Source organism: Stegostoma tigrinum, chromosome 2 (genome assembly GCF_030684315.1).
Source record: "Stegostoma tigrinum isolate sSteTig4 chromosome 2, sSteTig4.hap1, whole genome shotgun sequence".
NCBI classification, from domain to species: domain Eukaryota; kingdom Metazoa; phylum Chordata; class Chondrichthyes; order Orectolobiformes; family Stegostomatidae; genus Stegostoma; species Stegostoma tigrinum.
Window position 1 is genome coordinate 145,637,735 of NC_081355.1, and position 20,741 is coordinate 145,658,475.

General features: G+C 41.9%; 1 protein-coding gene across 13 annotated transcripts in view; it reads left to right on the top strand.

Annotated features, from left to right (window-relative positions):
- Positions 1-4,043: 4,043 nt before the first annotated feature.
- kmt2ca (lysine (K)-specific methyltransferase 2Ca) overlaps positions 4,044-20,741 on the top strand; it is a 489,348-nt gene continuing 472,650 nt past the window's right edge. For 11 of the 13 annotated variants that reach the window (XM_048520987.2, XM_048521005.2, XM_059639813.1 and 8 more), the window contains exon 1: positions 12,146-12,204. In XM_048520987.2, the coding sequence (XP_048376944.2) occupies positions 12,167-12,204 (38 nt within the window). In that variant the 5' untranslated portion in view covers positions 12,146-12,166. Of the gene's footprint in view, positions 5,055-5,481; positions 5,590-12,145; positions 12,205-20,741 lie in introns of those variants that run through there. The other 2 variants (XM_059639788.1, XM_059639789.1) reach the window with 2 other exon arrangements.

Below are 20,741 nucleotides of genomic sequence, written 5' to 3' on the forward strand. Positions count from 1 at the left end.
AATGAAAGTGCGACTTGAGGTGGGAGGAGGGGATAGGTGAGAGGAAGAACAGGTTAGGGAGGCAGGGATGAACTGGGCTGGTTTTGGGAAGCAGTGGGGGGAGGGGAGATTTTGAAGCTTGTGAAATCCACCCGAAGGTTGCAGGAACAGCAACTCATATTCTGCTTGGGAACCCTGCAGTCCAATGGTATCAATGTGGATTTCACCAGCTTCAAAATCTCCCCTCCCCCCACTGCATCCCAAAACCAGCCCAGCACGCCCCCGCCTCCCTAACCTGTTCTTCCTCTCACCTATACCCTCCTCTCACCTCAAGCCGCACCTCCATTTCCTACCTACTAACCTCATCCCGCCCCCTTGACCTATCCGTCCTCCCTGGGCTGACCTATCCCCTCCCTACCTCCCCACCTATACTCTCCTCTCCACCTATCTTTTCCTCTATCCATCTTCGGTCCACTTCCCCCTCTCTCCCTATTTATTTCAGAACCCTCTCCCCAGCCCCCTTTCCTGATGAAGGGCCTAGGCCTGAAATGTCAGCTTTTGTGCTCCTGAGATGCCGCTTGGCCTGCTGTGTTCATCCAGCTCCACACTTACCTGCCAGTATCCTTTTACTGCCGACCACACCATTCTTTTCCAATGTCTTTCCTTTGTTGATGAGTAGGATGGTCCCACTCATGTCTACATGAATGGACCACCCTACTTGGTTTCAATCTTACCTATTCAGTTGCAGCCAGAGCATTTTCAGCAATTCTTCCCATATCTATACATTAAAGGTCTTGTTGGTACCTTTTCTACCACTGACTTTAATCTACGTAACCTGACTTAGTTTTATTTATCGCTTTGAAAATAAAAATGAAATTTGCAGTCCAACACTTATCTGGCACTTTTGGATTGAATTGTTTGTTTGATACTAGTGCCTCTGCTATCGTTTTTTCGTTATTCATTCACAGGACGAGGGCATCGCTGGCTTGGCAGCATTTATCGCCCCATCCCTAATTGCCCAGAGAGCAGTTAAGAGTCAGTCTCATTTCTGTGGGACTGGAGTCACATGTAAGCCAGACTGGGCAAGGATGACTGTTTCCTTCTCTAAAGGGCATCAGTCTCAAGTCAAAAAAGTTCCAGCCTACCTAGCTTCTCTCTATAACTCAAATTATCCTGTCCCAGCAACAACCTTGTACATCTTTTCAGTCTGAAGAAGCTTCCACAGACTCTGCCACAGTTGGGCAAAAGTGAGAAGCTGTGGCTGGGGCATTGGTGTGGCAGAGTGCTCCTTATGCTGTTTTCACCCAGGTTGTGTTTTTTTTTCCCAACAGCAAGCCTCAAAGTGCTCAACACCATCCCAGAAGCTCCTCCTCACTTTGTACAGTCTAGGGTAAGTGATTCCCAGGTGTCTGTGGGAATGCTGCACTTTGCCAGTGAGGCCTTGAGGATAACACTGAAGCATTTCCTCTGTCAATTTGGGGCTTGCCTGTGTTTTGGAGCTGGGAGTGGAGCACCTGCTTGGGAAGTCTCATGTTGGTCATGTGGACAACATGTCCAGCCCATTGCAGGTGATTAAGGGTGGTCAGTGTCACAATGCTGGGGATACTGGCCTGGACGAGGATACTGGTTTTGGTGCATCTATCTTCTCAGCAGATTTGCAGGAAGTTGTGCAGGCAGTGTGGGTGGTACTACTCCAGCACCTTAAGTTGTCTGCTGTAAACAGTCCAGTTCTCAGAGCCACATAGGAAGGTGGGAACCATCACAGCCCTATATGCCATTAGCTTGGTGTCCCTAGCTACTGATGAGGTTGAACAAGTGGATTTGCAATTTAGCAATCCATTTAATCATGAGATGATTTTTCATCTCCAGACCGTTCCATCAGCAAGTCCACTTCTGAAATGTCACATGCCTAAGCCCCTGCCTCACCCCATCTGCAGAGGAAACCCTCATTCAAGCCTTTGTTAGCTCTAAACTTGGCTATTCCAATGTATGCCTGGCCTGCTTCCCACATTGCACCCTCTGTAAACATGAGATCATCTAAACTTCTTAATCCAACCTCATATCAGCTCTTTTCAACCATCTCTCCTATATTCATTGACCTACACTGATTCCTGGTCTGTCAGCTCTTCAGTTTTAAAATTCTCATCCTTTTTATTTCAAATTCCTCATAGGTCTTGCTATTCTTTAATACTGCTTTCAGCCATAGCGAAGATCTGAAATATGCATTCTTCTCCAAATCTGACCCCTTGCACAGCCTTGATTTTGGTTACTTCACATTAGATTAGATTCCCTACAGTGTGGAAACAGGCCTTTCGGCCCTACAAGTCCAGACTGCCCCATGAAGCAGCCCACCCAGACCCATCCCCCTATAACACACACACCCCTGAACACTACGGGCAATTTAGCATGGCCAATCCACCTAGCCTGCACATCTTTGGACTGTGGGAGGAAACTGGAGCACCCGTAGAAAATCCATGCAGACACGGGGAGAATGTGCAAACTCCACACAGACAGTCGTCTGAGGGTGGAATCGAACCCGGGTCCCTGGAGCTGTGAGGCTGCAGTGCTAACTACTGAGCCACCGTGCCTGCCTATGTTACTACATTTAAAACGTTGTATAAATGCAAGTTGGTATTGTTAAATTTTGATTTTTTTCCCATAGAGTCATAGAGACATACAGCACAGAAACAAACCCTTCGGTCCAACTCGTCTATGCCGACCAGATATCCTAAATAATTTAAGTCCCATTGGCAGCATATCCCTCTAAAACGTACGTGCTCATATACCCATCCAGATGCCTTTTAAATGTTGTAATTGTATAGTTTCCTTTACTTCCTCTGACAGCTCATTCCATCCATGCACCACCCTCTGCATGAAAATGTTGCCCCTTAGATCCTTTCTAAATCTTTCCCCTTTAACCTTAAACCTATGCCCTCTAGTTTTGGACTCCCCCACCCTGGGGAAACGACCTCGTCTATTTACTCTATCCATGCCCTCCATGATTTTATAAACCTCTTCCTATCTCTTAACTGTAGTAATAGTCCTCTTGATGTATTATTGTTGTCAGTTTCTCTTTTTTATTTCAATGAAGATAGAGGTAAAACAAAGATTTGGTATCTTTGCCATTTCAACATTTCCTGAGTTTATCTTATTCATCCTGAAAAGGACCCATGTCTATCTTACCTCAATTTTTAATTAAGTGTCAACATTTGTTTTCATTTTGGATTTTTTTCGATTTCATTTTTTGGTATTAATGCCTGTATAATCTCTTTCCCAATGCTGTTCTTTCCTTCATTGCAAAATGAACATTTTTAAACGTATTTTTTAAAAAGGTTGTGACTTAACTAGCTTTCTCTACCTCACACGCCACCATAGCAACCTTTCTGCACATGCAATTGCTTCTCCTCGTAAATTTGTTCAATACTGAAAGGGGTGGTGGGGCTGCTGGGGGCTAAAAGAAATGTCCTTTATTGTTAATGTCCATGATTTACGGGACTGGCAAAGAACATTTGATCAATTTATTTTGTTGTTTTGCGCTCTCCTGACTAATGAATGTAAACCACCAGCGAATTTCACGAGTGGTTTAACACTGCGCCTGCAGGAGGAACGATTCCTGATCCATTTGGGTTTGGAAATCCAGACCAGATTTTACCACGAATCTGTTGGCTAATGGTTGGTTCGAAGGTCTCCTCACTTGAGTTGCTGGCTGGTATTACTCCACGGGGTCATCATAGTTGTTCTTGCAGAGAAATTATTGCTAAGCAAATGGTTCGAATCCATACACAGACGAAAAAAACACATACACACACACGCACCTCTCAAAATCACCCTTTGAATCGAAGACAGTTGCTTCATTTCTTAGCAAGGGGTTGTGAAAGAGGAGGTTGCCTTCTTTTGTTTCTGCTGGGTGTTATGAGAGTGGGGAGGGGGGACTAGGAGGGTGGATGTGATGTTAACAAACTCTTTGGGTTGAAGGTACTAATTGTTGCAGGACTGTGACTGACAGAAGGTGCAGGAGGAGGAGGAGGAGGCAGGGGAAGAGGGGGAGTTGTTCTCTGGCTCTTTCCAAGATGGCCACCAATGATGGAGTAATGTAATAAGTTTACAGCGCGTTTGTTTGTTTTTTTAGTTTTTAGAAAAGCTCCTTTGACTCCTGGAAGAGGACTGCGAGCGGGGAAATATACAAGGACCTTCGCAACCCCTTTTTATTTTGGAAGAAGGGGGGGGAAATACAGCTGTGTATATAGTATGTCTGTATATTTCTCAGAGAAACCTTTGGATTAGGACTTCAGCCGTGCGTTGGATTCCACCCCCCCTCCCTATCTTTCCCTCCCCTCATGACTTGTGAGAGGATTTGGGAGGAGGATTCGCAGACGGAGCCACCTAAAGAAAAATCTATTGATTTATATTAGATATTCTTTCACCTCTCTGCTGCTCTTTCTCTTCCTGTTTCCCCTTTCTCTTCATTTCCTCTCTTTTTTTATGAACATACAGAATTTCTTCTTGAGTCTATCGCGAAGTTTTTTTTGGGGGGCTGACGGAAACTAACGTCGAAAGGAAAAGAAGCTTCGAAGTCTTTTCCCCCTCCCTCCCTTCTCCACCCGTATTGAGTGGAGTTTTTTTCCTGGGGGGAAAAAATTGAAGTGTCTTTTGAGAGCGACAGAGGAGAAGAAACAACAACAAAAGGCTCGACGCTTGAGGCGGCTTTTCTTTTTCAATATATTATATAATTTTTTTGGGACGTGGCAAGAGAAGGAGGGAGAAGGTTTTCTTTTAGGGGAAGAGGAGGAAAAAAAAGCAAATCCACGGAAGAGTCTGGATAAATTTCTTGTGGGAGTCGATTTCCGAGCTGAGGAAGACAAACTTATTTACTGTTTTAAAATATACACCAGCCGCGACGACGACAACAGAAAGAGAAAGCTTTTCGACAGGGGAAATCCAAGTTCGTTTCGTCTGATTATAATTTACACCTTTTCCTTTCGTTAAAAAAATTTCAACAAAAAAGAACAGCCGTTTACCCCGATGACAGTTGAGGTCATGAGCACAAAAACTCCGCTGTTCTAGGATTTAAAAAGGTGAGTTTCTCCTTTTTTGTTTTAGAAGTTTAATTTTTTTGCGACAATATAAATGTACACATGTTAAATTGACGAGGTGGTTGCGTGGCTCCGGCTCCTTTTCAGGCCATTGGGGAGAGGAGGAGGAGGAGGAGGAGGGGGGTCGGCGCCATTGTGCAAGTTGCTCAGTCATGGTTTGCAAAAGGAGGACGGATCACTTTTAGACATAAACATAAGCTTTATTTTCTTTTTCTTCAAGAAAATAACTTTTTTAAAATAGCTTGCAATAACTTAAATGCATTGTTGTGCTGATGCACGTCACTTTTTCTTGCAGTTTTATTTTTAATCACCATTTTGTTGACGAGAAGAGGGTTGTTAAGGGTTGGGGGGGTGGAGCTGATTGGGGGAAGGGAACGGGAGGGGAAAAAACATTTTTTTTCGATCAGTCCGGAGACAAAGCCTAGAAGCTGCTGTCGAGAAACTGTCAAACTCAATTTTTCAAGCTACAACTTTTATGCCTAACTGAGTGAGGTGTGGACTATTGATCATGCTGAAGGTTTGTTAGGTGGGATTCTGATGAATGAGAAAGCCATCAGGTCTTGAATATGTCCAAACTCGCGGTAAAACTGCCAAGTCGAAGATGAACTTCCTAGTCATGGGTCTCCTTGTTTGTTTTTACATGACAGCATTTCCAATTAACTTTTTTTGTTTGTTTAAAAATGTTAACCACCATTACTTTCCGACACAAGTGTGGTAGTGAAATGCACACACCCGGTTAGGTTACGCGAGTTTCTTTTTGAAGGCCATGTTTGTTTTGCAAATTTCTTTTGACAATTTAAGAACTTGAAAAATAGCACGCTTTTGTTTTGTCCTCTGGTATTGAATGGCATCAGCAAATTTCCCCAAGGTAGTTTGTGATTTCCACTTTTCCGCTCCAATTGAATTAAATAGACACTAATCAACTGCCATATGCCGAAAAGATTGGACTTCATTTTCCAACTGAAGAGAGATTTAGAATTATCTGTGAATATTTTTGTTTTAATCTTGGTTCTTATTTTGGCCACTTTTGTTTCAAACCGTTTCCCATACAGTGGATATATCAATGGCTAAATATGATTAACAGATTTTTTGATCTTGTTAAATTGCCAGTGCTTCAAAAAAGAAATAAAATAAAACTTGAATGATGTGGCAAAGACTGTTGTCTTTAAATTGTGCTTTGTATGCCGTTTTATTACTTTTTCAGATTATGAAAGGCTATATTGACCAAGGCTATATTGACCAAGCACATGACTGCAACTGGCCTTTACCTTTGTCTTAAAGTATGTTAGAATATAATCTGCAGTTTAAGATTGAATTAGTTGTAATTTAAAGACCTGTCAGATGTTTTTAATCGTATATTATACAAGGTCTAATATAATTAAGTAAATGTGTAATTGGATAATTTACTAGTGCAATGTTGACAGCATGGTACATTAACCAAATGAGCACAAAACTGTTCTTTTCCTAATGTTGAAACTGAAGGAAATGATCAGTGTTGTACGTTGGTACTTCTGTGTGAGTTGTACATTAGAATTTGATGACAATCATAGGACTAAAACAATGGCAGAGAATGACATTCGTAGGACTAAAACAGTACATAGAGAAAAAAATTGTTCAAGTAAGTACGTGCTTACAGACAACATTGTCTGACCAAGGAGTGGTGGTGGGTGGGGAAGAGATCTAATTTTTCTTTTACTCAACAACTACACTGTGTAAAATTGAGAGATTCTGGGCTGCTGAGTACTGTGGTACATATGTTATGTTTTGTGATGTGAGGGGGAGATGCTGGACTGCAGACTCCACAACCTGACATATCCTTCTCTCCACTATGTACAGGAAACCAACCCTATTTTAATGAGGTAACAAGGTATAGAGCTGGATGAACACAGGCCAGGCAGCATCAGAGGAGTAGGAAAGCTGATGTTTTGGGTCTGGACCCTTCTTCAGAAATGAAGAAGGGCCCAGACCCGAAACATCAACTTTCCTGCTCCTCTGCTGCTTGGCCTGCTGTGTTCATCCAGCTCTACACCTTGTTATCTCAGATTTTCTTGCATCGGCAGTTTCTACTATCTCTGAACCTATTTTAATGAAACTGGGAAAACATGCAAGGTGCAGCACCAGGCGTACCTGAGATTCGGGTGCGAGCCTGGTGAAGCTACATCATGTACATATGAAATAGCGGCATGCCATAAATGATCCTGCCATAAATGGATCTGATTAAAGTTGTGTAGTAGACATCAAGTTATCTGATGGGAGGAGGTAGTTCTGAGATGATCCCAATTAGTGATGGTGGTGCTAAGCATTTGAGTGCAAAAGACAAGTTTGAAGTGTTTGCAACCATCTTTGGCCAGTAGTGAATGACCACCTGAGTTTCTAAATTACATAAACAAGTCAGCCAATTTGTCTCATTCCATGCAATGTCATTAAATGACTGAAGGCCCTGGATCCTGACAGCATTCCGCTGTGATGTTGAATGCATCAATTTCAAAATTAGCCAACTGTGTATCCATACTATTACAATAATAGTATCTACCTGACAAGGTTGAAAATTGCCCGGGTGTGACATACGCAAAATGTAGGACCAGTCAAAGGCTGCCACATGGCCGTCAGTTGTCAGTAAAGTGGTGGAACGTGTTGTTGATAGTGGCACATGCTCACTGGTGTTCAGTTTGAATTTATTTTCGCTTAATAGGTCATGACACCCTTGGTCCAAGCATGAACTGGAGGTGAAGAATTTTATCGGTGAGGTAAGATTTAAGACAGAATTTGACCAGGTTTAAGCTTTTGTGCTCCTGAGATGCTGCTGGGCCTGCTGTGTTCATCCAGCCTCGCATTTTATTATCTTGGTATCAAGGAGCAAGATGTTTTGCTGAAATTTTTTTGGGGTGGAGTGTGGGCACAATTGTCTGTTGCTGGAGTCATAACTAACAAGTTGGTTGTAGTTGTTGGAGTCAGTCATATCGGACACTGCTGTGAGGGTTACTCAACAATGTTCATTGCCTAAATATCTTTAGTTGCTGCATCAATTATCTGTCCATCATTGCAAGTTTAGAAATGGGATGTTTATTGTTGATTGTAGTGCTGAATACTATTCACAACTCCTTGGGTAATTGAGCAATTTGTATGTAGTAAGACATGATCTAGTATTTACCTTGGGTTTATAAGAGGCAAATAACATTCTTGTCACATGATTACTAGGCTTGGATCACCTCCAGCAAGAGACAATCTACTTCTGGAGTGATTATTTCACATTGGCAAATTGCATTGTCAATTTCAATTTACCTTTTTAGATGTACCTCATCATGACAACAGTAACAGTGCGGTATTGAGTGGGTGCTGCATGATTACTGATGTCAACATTCTACCTGTCTGCTCGGCTATGTGTAAAAGATGCCTTGACTCTGTCACCTTTATCCCTTTAAATCAACTGGACAAAACAGGTCTAATAACTATCACTTTATTTGTGAGTTGCTTTGCTTGTATTGGCTGCCATGTTTCCTACATATTCCAAGGAGCATTTTGAGATAACACGGTGTAGAGCTGGATAAACACAGCAGGCCAAGCACCATCGGTAGAGCAGGAAAGCTGATGTTTCAGGCCTAGACTCCTCTGTTGGCTTTTGAAATGTTTTGTAGTGGAAAGTGCTATGAAAGTGTGGATCTATTTTTGTATGGTGTGGAGCCATAGCCCACAAAGGATCATAGGCAGCTCCCTACATTAAAGAGACTTAATGGCCACTCCACAAGCATGAGGCAAGGTGAGGAGGCAAGCCTCCATGAACAACACAGCCAGTGGAGGGACTGATCCTGCATCATTGGTCTTTATTCTACACGACAATCTAGACGTAGAGCAATTGGGCTAACTGTGGCCTCCGTTACTTCATTGGCCTTGGTTTCTTGAAATGCAGTTTTGTTTTAAACTAGTGGAATCTTCTGAGATAAATTGATTTTTCCACATGAGACAGTGGCTTGATGTACTTTTGAATATCATTCATCTCATTTTGATTAAGCAAATACATTAGTCATTTCTATTGCTGTAGCAAGTTCACCTAAGTAAAACATGACCAGCTTGATTAACACAAATTTTGTCGAAGGCTTTAGGAAAGAAAAGGTGTTCAAATAAACCTGTAAAATAGCAACCACAATTCTGTAGAAGAATTCATGTTGCTGTACTTGAGAAAGGTAGCACAAAACACTTACTACTTGTCCTTTCTGCATGGAATTTGTTTTCTGACTCCAGTGAGATTTTCCTTTTCATTTCTTATAGATACTTTCTAGTTTGCCTTTTTAGATACTAAATTAGTCACAAAAAAGCCACAAATATATTGTGTATTTTTTTTACAGTAATCAGTGCAAATAATTTGAGTGGTTTTACTTCCACATCAAATAAGTTGCCAGAGTCTTCAACAAAGTAAAACAACATTGGCTTAACTTAATATTTTGCATGGCAAACTAATTTTAAGCTTGACTGGTTGGAGGCTGAAAGTTAGGGAGTGAATTGCAGAGCTTGGAGTTCAGGTGCATAAAGGCATGGCTACCACTGGTGGGGTCATTAAAATTAGGGATATTGATTTAACCTAGAAGGAGGAGTGCAATGATCTGAGGTTTGAGATTGGAGGACGTCATAAAAATAGGAAATGTGTGGCTGTGGAGGAGTTCAGACACAACGATGAGAATTTTAAGGTGCTGGCTTGGCAGGTGAAGCTATTCTTCAGGTCAGTGTTTTTACAGCATTTTATCTTCTGAAGTGAGGCTAGTGCTGTTTCCATAACTGAAGCTATCAAATGGGAAAGTTTGCCACGCTAGTAAGTATTTGGCCCTTACAATTGTACTCTGAATTTGAGTAACTATGCATTCAACTGATGCCATTCCAACAAAGCTACCAGATATGTCAATGATCAAGTTGGTCATTATGAAGCAGAAGACAAATCTAAAGTTAGTATTGTTGGACAGATTTGAGACTTTTTTCCTCTTCCTAGCTGTGAGAGAACCCACTGTAAATCTTCACATCAATATCCACACATTTCAAAAGCAGAACAGTTCCTGATACAATTAATTATAGACACCACAGTGGTGATACTGACCAGAATTAGGTTGACCAGATTGCTTCTAATTGAAATAGTTTGTTTTATATCATTGTAAAACAATAAGATTATTGGATCTATCAGTCATGTTTCATTGAAGCTAATTTCTGGGTAATTGGACAGTCTATAATTATGTAAAAATCTTTAATTATTTGTATTATGATGAACTCTGCTATCAGTTCCTTTGTTCATTTTTCTTGCAATGCCACAGGAATCTACTGCATGTGATGTTTACTACTGAACCACCTTCATATACTGTGAACTCTCATCTAAATTCATGGGATTCCTGCTCATAAAGCAGCGATCTATTTGATAAATCATAGGTGTGCAGTCGTTCAGAAATTCAATTGGATAATGCAGATCTGCAAACTTGCTGTTCCATAGAATCATAGAAAACTTAGTGTACAGAATGGAAGTATTTAACCTATCGTATCTACCGGTTGTACAGTCGTGTATTCTAATCCCACTTAATAGTACTTGGTCCTCTAACCTTCTCAGTTACAGCACTGCTGATAGAGGTTTGTTTTAAATAAATAAAACTCGGCAACAAATTCTGGACACCAACTGCTTTCTGGGTGTCAGAGATCTACATCACAGTAAAAAAACTGTTGAGCCCATTGAGTCTGTGCTGTTCAAAGTTAAGCACCTGACTATTCTAATTCCATTTTCCAGCACTAGGCCCATAGCCTTGTATGCCTTTTGCATTGCAAGTGCACGCCCTGAATACTTTCTTAACTGTTATGAGGGTTTCTGTCTCCACCACTCTTACAGAGAGTTCCAGATTCCTGTCAGATGCTGGGCGAAAAATTTTTCCTAAAGTCTTCTAAATCTTTTACAAATCACCTTAAATCTTTGCCTCCTGGTAATTAACCTCTTGGGGAAAATAGGTCTTGTGTTTACCCTATCCAAGCCCTTCATTATTTTGTAAATCTCAATTAAGTCACCATTCTGTTTCCTCTGTTTGAAGGAAAACAAACAGCGTATCCTATCTTTCAACATACCAGCAATTTTCAAGTCCGGGCAATATTTTTGTCTGTACTTTTTCTAGAGCAATTGTGTTTTTCTTATGTTGTCGTGATTGAGAATGGTACACAAATCTCCAACTGTGACCAAACCAGTGTCTTTTATAGTTCCAGTATTAAATCTCTGCTCTTGTATTCAGAACCTTGGCCAATGACGACAAAAAGCATTCAAAATGCACCCCCCACCTTCAGGAGTTTGTGAATGTGGAATCAATGGCCTCTTTCTTCCTCTATCTCTCTCAATACCCTCATGTTAATTTTGTATTCCCTGGATTTGTTTGATTTCCCCAAATGTGTAACTCACATGTCAGGGTTATATTTCATTTGCCACGCACTCAACCAATCCATTGACCTCTTTCTGTAGTCAAGAGTCATCCTCTTCACAATCATCTACTACTGCAAATTTCTCAATCAAGCCTCCCATGCTTAAGTCTAATCTATTGATATATAGCATACTCAAATTAAGGGACCCATATGAAACACCCGTAGAAACTGCTCTCCATTTGCAAAAACATCTGTCGATCATTGTCCACTTTTCCCTTCACTGAGCCAATTTTCAGTCCAACCTGCCACATTCCTCTTTATCCCATGGACTTTAAACTTGCTTGCCAGGCTTCCACTTCAGACCTTGTTGCATTCCTTACTAAAATCCACGTAGATAATATCCACCGCACTAACTTTGTCAGTCCTCCTGTAAGTTCCTCAAAGAACTCGAGTAAATTAGGAAGACTCAATCTTCCCTAAACAAAGCTGTGCTCATTATCCCTGAATAGTTCATGCATCTCCAAGTAATGTGTAATTCAACTTCTCTATTCTGTAGTTTGCCCACCACTATGGTCATGTAGCTTATATTTCATGCCATATCACGGTCATCTGTGATATGCTGTTACTGGTTTGGTAATACCAGGCTGTGTGTGGAAGATTTATTTCAAATTAATCATTTTTCTTGGGTTTTTTCCTCTAGAATGGAGGGGAGAGAACAAGCATGTATGGACTGCTGCTTTACAACTCATCTTTTGTTTTTGAGGTGAAAAATATGTTGATCATTCATTTACACATTGGCTTGAAGTGGTCTGTATATTAAGCCATGATAACAAAGTGTGGAGCTGGATGAATACAGCAGGCCAAGCAGCATCACAGGAGCACAAAAGCTGACGTTTCGGGCCTAGACCCTTCATCGGAGAGGGAACTGGAATAAATAGGGAGAGAAGAGGAGGTGGACCGAAGATGGAGCGAAAACGAGATGGGTAGAGAGGAGAGTATAGGTGAGGTGGTAGGGAAGGGATAGGTCAGTCCAGAGAAAACGGACAGGTCAAGGAGGCCGGATGAGGTGGTAGGTAGGAAATGGAAGTGCAGCTTAAGGTGGGAGGAAGGAATGGGTGAGAGGAAGAACAGGTTAGGGAAGCAGAGACAGGCTGGGCTGGTTTTGGTATGCAGTGGGGGGAGGGAACGAGCTGGGCTGGTTTTGTGATGCAGTGCGGGGAGGGGAAGAACTGGGCTGGTTTTGGGATGCACTGGGGGAAGGGGAGATTTTGAAGCTTGTGAAGTCCACATTGATACCATTATGCTGCAGGGTTGCCAAGTGGAATATGAGTTGCTGTTCTTGCAACCTTCAGGTGGCATCATTGTGGCACTGCAGGAGGCCCATGATGGACATGTCGTCTGAGGAATGGGAGGGGGAGTGGAAATGGTTCGCGACTGGGAGGTGCAGTTGTTTGTTGCAAACCGAGCGGAGGTGTTCTGCAAAGCGATCCCCAAGCCTCCGCTTGGTTTCCCCAATGTAGAGGAAGTCACGCCGGGTACAATGGATGCAATATACCACATTGGCAGATGTGCAGGTGAACATCTGCTTGATATGGAAGGTCATCTTGGGGCCTGGGATAGGTGTGGGGGCAAGTGTAGCACTTCCTGCGGTTGCAGGGGAAGGTGCTGGGTGTGGCGGGGTTGGGGGGGGGAGTGTGGAGCGGACAAGGGAGTCTCTCCGGAAGGCAGACAAGGGTAGGGATGGAAAAATAGCTTGAGTGGTGGGGTTGGATTGTAGATGGTGGAAGTGTTGGAGGATGATACGTTGTATCCGGAGGCTGGTGGAGTGGTATGTGAGAACAAGGGGGATCCTGCGGGGGTGGGGTGTGAGGGCGTTCTCGACCACTGGGGTGGGGGGGGGGAGGAGTTGCGGTCCTTGAAGAGCGTGGACGTCTGGGATGTGCGGGAGTGGAATGCCTCATCCTGGGAGCAGATGCGGCGGAGGCAGAGGAATTGGGAATAGGGGATGGAATTTTTGCTGGAGGGTGGGTGAGAAGAGGTGTATTCTAGGTAGCTGTAGGAGTCAGTGGGCTTGAAATGGACATCAGTTTCTAGCCTCCCATTCCTCAGAGGACATGTCCATCGTGGGCCGCCTGCAGTGCCACAATGATGCCACCCGCAGGTTGCAAGAACAGCAACTCGTATTCTGCTTGGGAACCCTGCAGCCCAATGTTTTCAATGTGGACTTCACAAGCTTCAAAATCTCCCCTTCCCCCACTGCATCGCAAAACCAGCCCAGCTCATCCCCTCCCCCCACTGCATCACAAAACCAGCCCAGCCTGTCTCTGCTTCCCTAACCTGTTCTTCCTCTCACCCATCCCTTCCTCCCACCTCAAGCCGCACCTCCATTTCCTACCTACTACCTCATCCCGCCTCCTTGACCTGTCCAACTTCCCTGGACTGACCTATCCCCTCACCTATATTCTCCTCTTTACCTATCTTGTTTTCTCTCCATGTTCAGTCCGCCTCCCCCCCTCTCCCTATTTATTCCAGTTCCCTCTCCCCATCCCCCTCTCTGATGAAGGGTCTAGGCCCAAAATGTCAGCTTTTGTGCTCCTGAGATGCTGCTTGGCCTGCTGTGTTCATCCAGCTCCACACTTTGTTATCTTGGGAACTGCAGATGCTGGAGAATCCATTATCACTGTATATTAAGCCATACCTGAATACTTGAGAAAATGTTATTCCTTTTGTTACCACTCCATGAATTTGGTTCCCCTCCCAAGTTACATGTGATACATTTCCATTGATATTGGGGACTGCTATTTCTTACAGCCATAGTTCATAACAATTAATATGGGTAGCTATTTACTCACTGTCATTTTTGAAGGTACTTAAAGGTTGCGAAAAATACTTTTTGCTTACAATATACATAGTTTGTTTACAAAATCAGTCTGACTTGGAAGAACTTTAACCACGGTAATGGGCATTGAAATAAGTTTTAATAACTCATACTATTGTTTTAAGTGCATTTTGTCTGGTTTCTTGAGACGGAGGTGCGGAGCAGTCTGTTCAAAACTAATAAATTTTAAACTGCTTGTGAGGCCTTGGGATTTTTTTAAAGTTGGAACAATAGAAGCAGCTTGAATGGGTGGGGTCAAGTTCCCATGGAACGAGGATATTTAGTTTTAACTTGCCGTTTCTGGGATCTTTAAGTTGGATGTGGGAGTCCTTATTCCTCTCTCTGCTATAGCTAAAAGGAGGTTCTCTTCCTGCTGCTAGAATTGTTTGTGAGGCAATCTATTTTCCTGAATTTGCCTTTGTCAACGGTGTGTTTATGGAATGTTACTTTACTGCAATAGGTAATTAGTTTATACAGATTTTTGTTTCGCATTTTGGTCGTTATAGTTAAGCCAACTCTTTTATATTTTGCCTGTATTTCAGCTGTAGTTTAAAAATGAGGTGATTTTCTTAGTCAAATAGTTTGTCCAGTCAAATTGTATCTTGAATGCAATGCCTTTACACCTAACTTTGAATTGAGAGAGTTTAGGGTCTGGGCTGTCTTTTTAACATTTTGAGTGAGTTTGGTCTGGAATGTAACTCATTGGGGGCTCATGTTGGGATCAAAAGCTCTAATTTCAGGTTGGGTTTAGGAATGTTGGACTCGAAGGCAGTGAGTGTTGATTTTTTTTAAATCTTGGGTGTTGCATTTGGTTGGTTTAAAAAGTGTGCCTTGTGTAATAACAGCTCTTTCAGACAGTTTCCTGGGCATGGAAGAAATCACTTTGGGAGTTTCTCAAAGTGAGTAAGGCAAAGCTTTTGGAATCAGCAGACAAGCTGGAATTGGCATTGCCTTTCTCCATGCAAAAAAGGGAGGCCATTTTAACCAGCTCACCAATTACAATTGCTGGAAATCCCATCGGGATCATTGGATATGGCTAAAATTCAATTTCAAATGAAGCAGCTTGAACATGAAAAGGAAATGAAACAGTTTGAATTATGATTAAAAGCAGAAAGAGAGAATAGGTCCAGCTGAAGACAAAGAAAAGGAAAGAATAGTTCTGGCAGAAAAGAAAAGGAAGCCCCTGGAGGAGAAAGGGAGGGAGAAAGAGTTTTTGAACTTGAGGTTGGAACTGAAAACTCACTCAACTTAAAAGGGGGAGATAAAGGTGAAAGGTAATAGTAATGATGAAGACAATGTTGGAGAGCAATCCCATGGCAAGCAAAAGTCTAGTAGGGTTCTGTTTAAATATGTCCAAGCCTAAGTTTGACGAAAAGGATGTAGAAGGTTTTTTACATTTCATTAGTGAAAGTGGCTAAAACATGAAATGGTCAATGAGCATGTGGGTGTTGATTCAAACAAAGTTGGTAGATAGTTAGTGAGGTATTTACATCGTTTGTCAGAGGACGTATTTGGGGAGTATGATGAGGTGAAAAAAACCATCTTAAGTGCATATTAGCTAATACTGGAAGCCGACAGATGACGTTTTGAGAATCTGAGGAGGGAACCTGGCCAAATGTGTATACAGTGTTTGAATGGATCAAACAAAGTAATTTTGATAGTTGGATAAGGGAATTGAAAATAGATCAAACATATGACAGTGAGTGAGACGATTATTTGGAGGAGTTCAAAAGTTCACTTCTTGACATAGTGCGAACTCATGTGGAAGAACAGAGTTAAGATTGCAAGATTAGCAGCAGAAATGGTGGATGATAATAAGTTGGTTCATAAATCAAAGTGTGGCTTCTGACATCAATTTTAATCTGTGTGGGATAGAAATTTGGGAAAAGAGAAATCCTTAGGTGGTAAGGGAAAAGGAGATAATTTACCACAGGGTGAAAAGGAAACCTACGAAGGGGAAAGTAGTAAAATAGCTCAGGTGATTTCACAGCAATAAAGTAGGCCCCATGAAGGCGCCGTGTTGGTGGTTTAGAACATAAAACATAACAGCGCAGTACATGCCCTTCGGCCGTTGATGTTGTGCCAACCTGTGAAACCATTCTGAAGCCCATCTAACCTACACTATTCCATTATCATCCGTATGTTTATCCAAAGACCATTTAAATGCCCTTAAAGTTGGCAAGTCTACTACTGTTGCAGGCAGGGCATTCCTCACCCTTAGTACTCTGAGTAAAGAACCTACCTCTGACATCTGTCCTTTATCTATCACCCCTCGGTTTAAAGCTATGTTCCTCATGCTAGCTATCATCATCTGAGGAAGAAGGCTCTCACTCTCCACCCTATCTAATCCTTATCATCTTATCTGTCTCTATTAAGTCAAGCACTGGAAAGACAGATGAGGGAAAACAAGATAAGCCAGTGAATTTTGTTGAGGTGGTAAAGGAAAGCATATTGGAAGCTTAAAAAGTTGCACCAGAATGTACAACCTGACCAACGGTTGGTTGAGAAGAGACTGCCAGCTCACTTTAAAGAACTTACTTGCGTGGGTAGAGTTTACTCATGTATGCCATGAAGAATAGGTAAAGAAATTGAGATACAGGAGCAAATCGATCTTTGGTGAAAGATGAGGTATGTAATTCAGAAGGAGTATTGCCAGAGAAAGGTGGTAATGTGTGAGACTCGTGGTGAGAAGAGCAATGTTCCATTGTGTAATGTAAGGTTGGAGAGTCCAGTGAAAAGTGTGTAGGAGAAGTAATAGAGAAATTCATAGTTCCAGAAATACAATTTATCATTGGGAATGATACAGCTAGATCACAAGTGGAAAATCTCGCAACTGAGGTGTTAAAAGAAGTTTATCCTGGGATTTTTCCTGACTCTGTGGTAACAAGGTCACAAATCCACAGGTTGAAATGGGAGGAGAAATCAAGTAGTCAAGATAAGGAAGTTGAAGTACAATTACTAGAGACCATATTTGACTAAATGGTTGAGGGGAAGAAAACAAGAACAGGGACAGTGGATATTCTTAGTTCAGAGAAATTAGCTGAATTATAACAGGAAAAACTGAAGCAGTCGTATCAAAAAGCATACACAGAAGAATCTGTGTATCCCACAATGTTACTGTCTTAAAAGTGAAGTCTCGACGAGGAAGTAGAGACCGTCACACCTTTAGGTGAATGAGAAATGACTGAAATTCATAAAGTTACATTACTGGGAGGAGGGTTGGGGAAAAGGGGTGTTGCAGGTAGCACATGAGGTACAAGTAGAAGGTCCATTTGGGAGTAAGGAAAACTTGAGCCAAAATACAAAAGCATTTTTATTGGCTTGGTCTGTGAAAGGATGTGGTTGATTTTTGCCGGACATGTCAGTTAATTGGAAAACTTCGGGCAGCGATTTTAAAAACCAGCTCCCTTAATATCAATTACAACATTTTACAGTAGTCTTGATTGTGCAAGACCCCTATCTAAAACAAAAAGTGGGAATCAGTATTTGTTGACCACAATTCACATGTAGACTAGATGTCTATTAGCCATCCCATTATGCAGTATCACCACTAAAAGGTTTGTAGAAGAGTTTCTCAAGTTTTTTTCACTAGATATGGACAACCCACTGAAATACAATTGGATCAAGGGTCAAACTCTACATCAAAATTATTCAAGGAGGTTTTATAGGTAGTTTAAGAATAAAACAATTCAAATCACTGCATACCATTCAGAATTACTGGAAGCATTTGAACCATGTTGAAGCCCTTTAGTCAAGACAATCCACATCTGGCATAAAATAATTCTGTTTGCAATTAAGGATGCACCTAATTAATCAACGAAATTCAGTCCATTTGAATAAGCTTTTTTGGATGAGGTAAGAGGACCAATGAAATTAACAACTTGGTGAGTCAGAGTTCAGGCACTACGTATTTTGACAATGTCAAATTTTTAGGGAAAGATTAAATAGATCAAGTGAGTTGGCTAGACAACATGTAAAAATAGCACATCATGGGATGAAACTGGAAGTAGATGAGATTGAAAATGTGCAGATTTGCTAGTGGACATAGTGTTAGTACTACTCCCAGTGGTAGGTGAACTTTAAGAGCACATTTTTAGTGGGCCATTATTAAATCAAAGAAATTGAAGGTGAAATTTTTGATAAGAACACCAGATAAGAATTTTTTCATGTGAATATGCTCAAAAGGTATTTTGATATGGAAGGAAAGCAAAAGGAGAATGTGTTGTTATAGCAGTGCGAAGAACCAAGTCCAGATGATTCTGATTTGCACATTCCTTAAATTAAATTGTAAAATGAGGAAGTTCTCAAAATTTAGAATAAATTATTGGGCTACCTTCCAAAGGAAAATCAAAATGACCTAAAAGAGTGGCTAAAATCACATGGAAAGATGTTTGGGAATAAGCTGAAGTACTATTATGATTTTGGGATTACCCAGTTGTGTGGTGTACATCGACCTGGTGATGTTTGTTGTTAGTTGCACATGTAAGGAACACTTTGTAGCATCAGTTGGAACTGTTCATTTGACTACTGGATGCAGACTTGGTGATGAACCCGGCTGAGACTGAGTTTGCAAAAGCTCAAGTCATGTTACTGGGCCACGTTACTGGACATGGATAGACAGATCACGTGATGCCAAAACAAAGGTTATTAGGGAGTTTCCCATATCATTGAAGAAGGAAGCCCTACAATTCCTGGGATTGAGTGGATTTTCTTCGAAGTTTGTACTAAATTTTACCACTGTCTGACTTGAAGTGCAGAAACTCTGGACAGAGGAATGCCAGAGGGTATTTGGCAGTCTGAAAACTTTAGGAAGAAAACAAGAACAGGGACAGTGGATATTCTTAGTTCAGAGAAATTAGCTGAATTATAACAGGAAAAACTGTTTGTCGCGCCCACTTATGCAAAGCCTTTCAACATGGCTGTCAATGGAGTGATGTGGGTATCAATGCTGTACTATTGCAAGAAGTTGATAGAACTGCATAGGCATGTTACATCAGTCTTCACAGTGGAAGATACCAGCAGTGTACCAGAACCTAGAGGTTTTGGGGTCGTGGGTGTTGGTGGTGCAGAGGACAGTGTTGTGGTTGTCACAACGGAGAAGCTGCTGGGAAAGCTGAAAGATCTGAGGGTGGATAAATTGCCTGGTCTGATTGGACTACAGTGCAGGGTTCGAAGGGAATAGCTGGAAAGATTGTATAAGCATTGATAGTGATCTTTCAGGAATCGCTGGAGCCAGGGAGGCTCCGAGGATGGGAAGATTACTAATGTAACATCTTTTTAGGAAGGGAGGGGAGCAGAGGATAGAAGCTTTCTCAGCTGGTTAGCCTGACCTCAGTCATTGGTGAGATTTTAGAGTTCGTTATCAAGAATGAGACTGTGTAATAGTTGGAAGTGCATGCTAAATTAGGGCTGAGTCAGCACAGGTTTATCAAGGGGAAGTCATGACTGACAAATCTGAGAATTTTTTGAGGTGGTAATGAGCAAGTTAGTTAAAGGACAGCCAGTGGAACTGATCTGTTTAGATTTCCAGGAGCATACCAAATAAGATAGGAGCCAATGGTGTAGTGACAAGATATTGGCATGGTTAGAGGATTGACTGACTCGGAGAAAACTCTGATGATAGAGGGGTCTCTTTTCAGGATGGCAACTGCTAGTGCAGTTCTGTAGGGGTCAGTGTTGGGACTACAGCTGTTCTCTCAAATAGTCACTTAAAGTTCACTTGGCAGTTGGGAAAGCAAATGCATTGTTATAATTCATTTTGGGAGGCCTAGAAGACATCAAAAAATGCACTGCAAAGGCTGTGTAAATGCTGACTCTGATTTCTCTCCATATGCTGCCAGATACTGAGCTTTTCCAGCAATTTCTGTTTCTGTTTCAGATTTATAGCACCCTTTGGTTCTTGTGGGGCTGAATAAGGCACTAGTCAGATTGCATTTGGAATATTGTGTATCTAAGGAAAGGTCTGGCTTTGAAGCAGGTACACATGAGGTTCACAAAGATCCCAGGGATGAAAGGCTCGTCATAGGAGTGTTTGAGGACTCTGGGTCTGTACCCAGTGGAGCTGAGAAGGATGGGGAAGGGGAAGGATAGTGCCATTGAAATCTGAGGAATACTGAGCGGCCTGGATAGAGTGGTCGTGGAGATGTTCCACTAGTGAGAGAGACTGGGGCCTGAAGGCACAGCCTCAGAGTGAAGAGATGACTATTTTAGAACTGACATGAGGAATTTCTTCAGCCAGAGGTTGGTGAATCAGTGGAACTCAGTCACAGATGGCTGTGGAGGCCAATTCATTAAGTGTATGTAAGACACAAATTGATAGGTTCTTGTTTAGTAACAGAATTGAAGGTTACTGGGAGAAGGCAGAAGAATGCGGTTGAGAAACTGGTCAGCCATGATTGAATGGTGAAGCAGACTTGATGGGC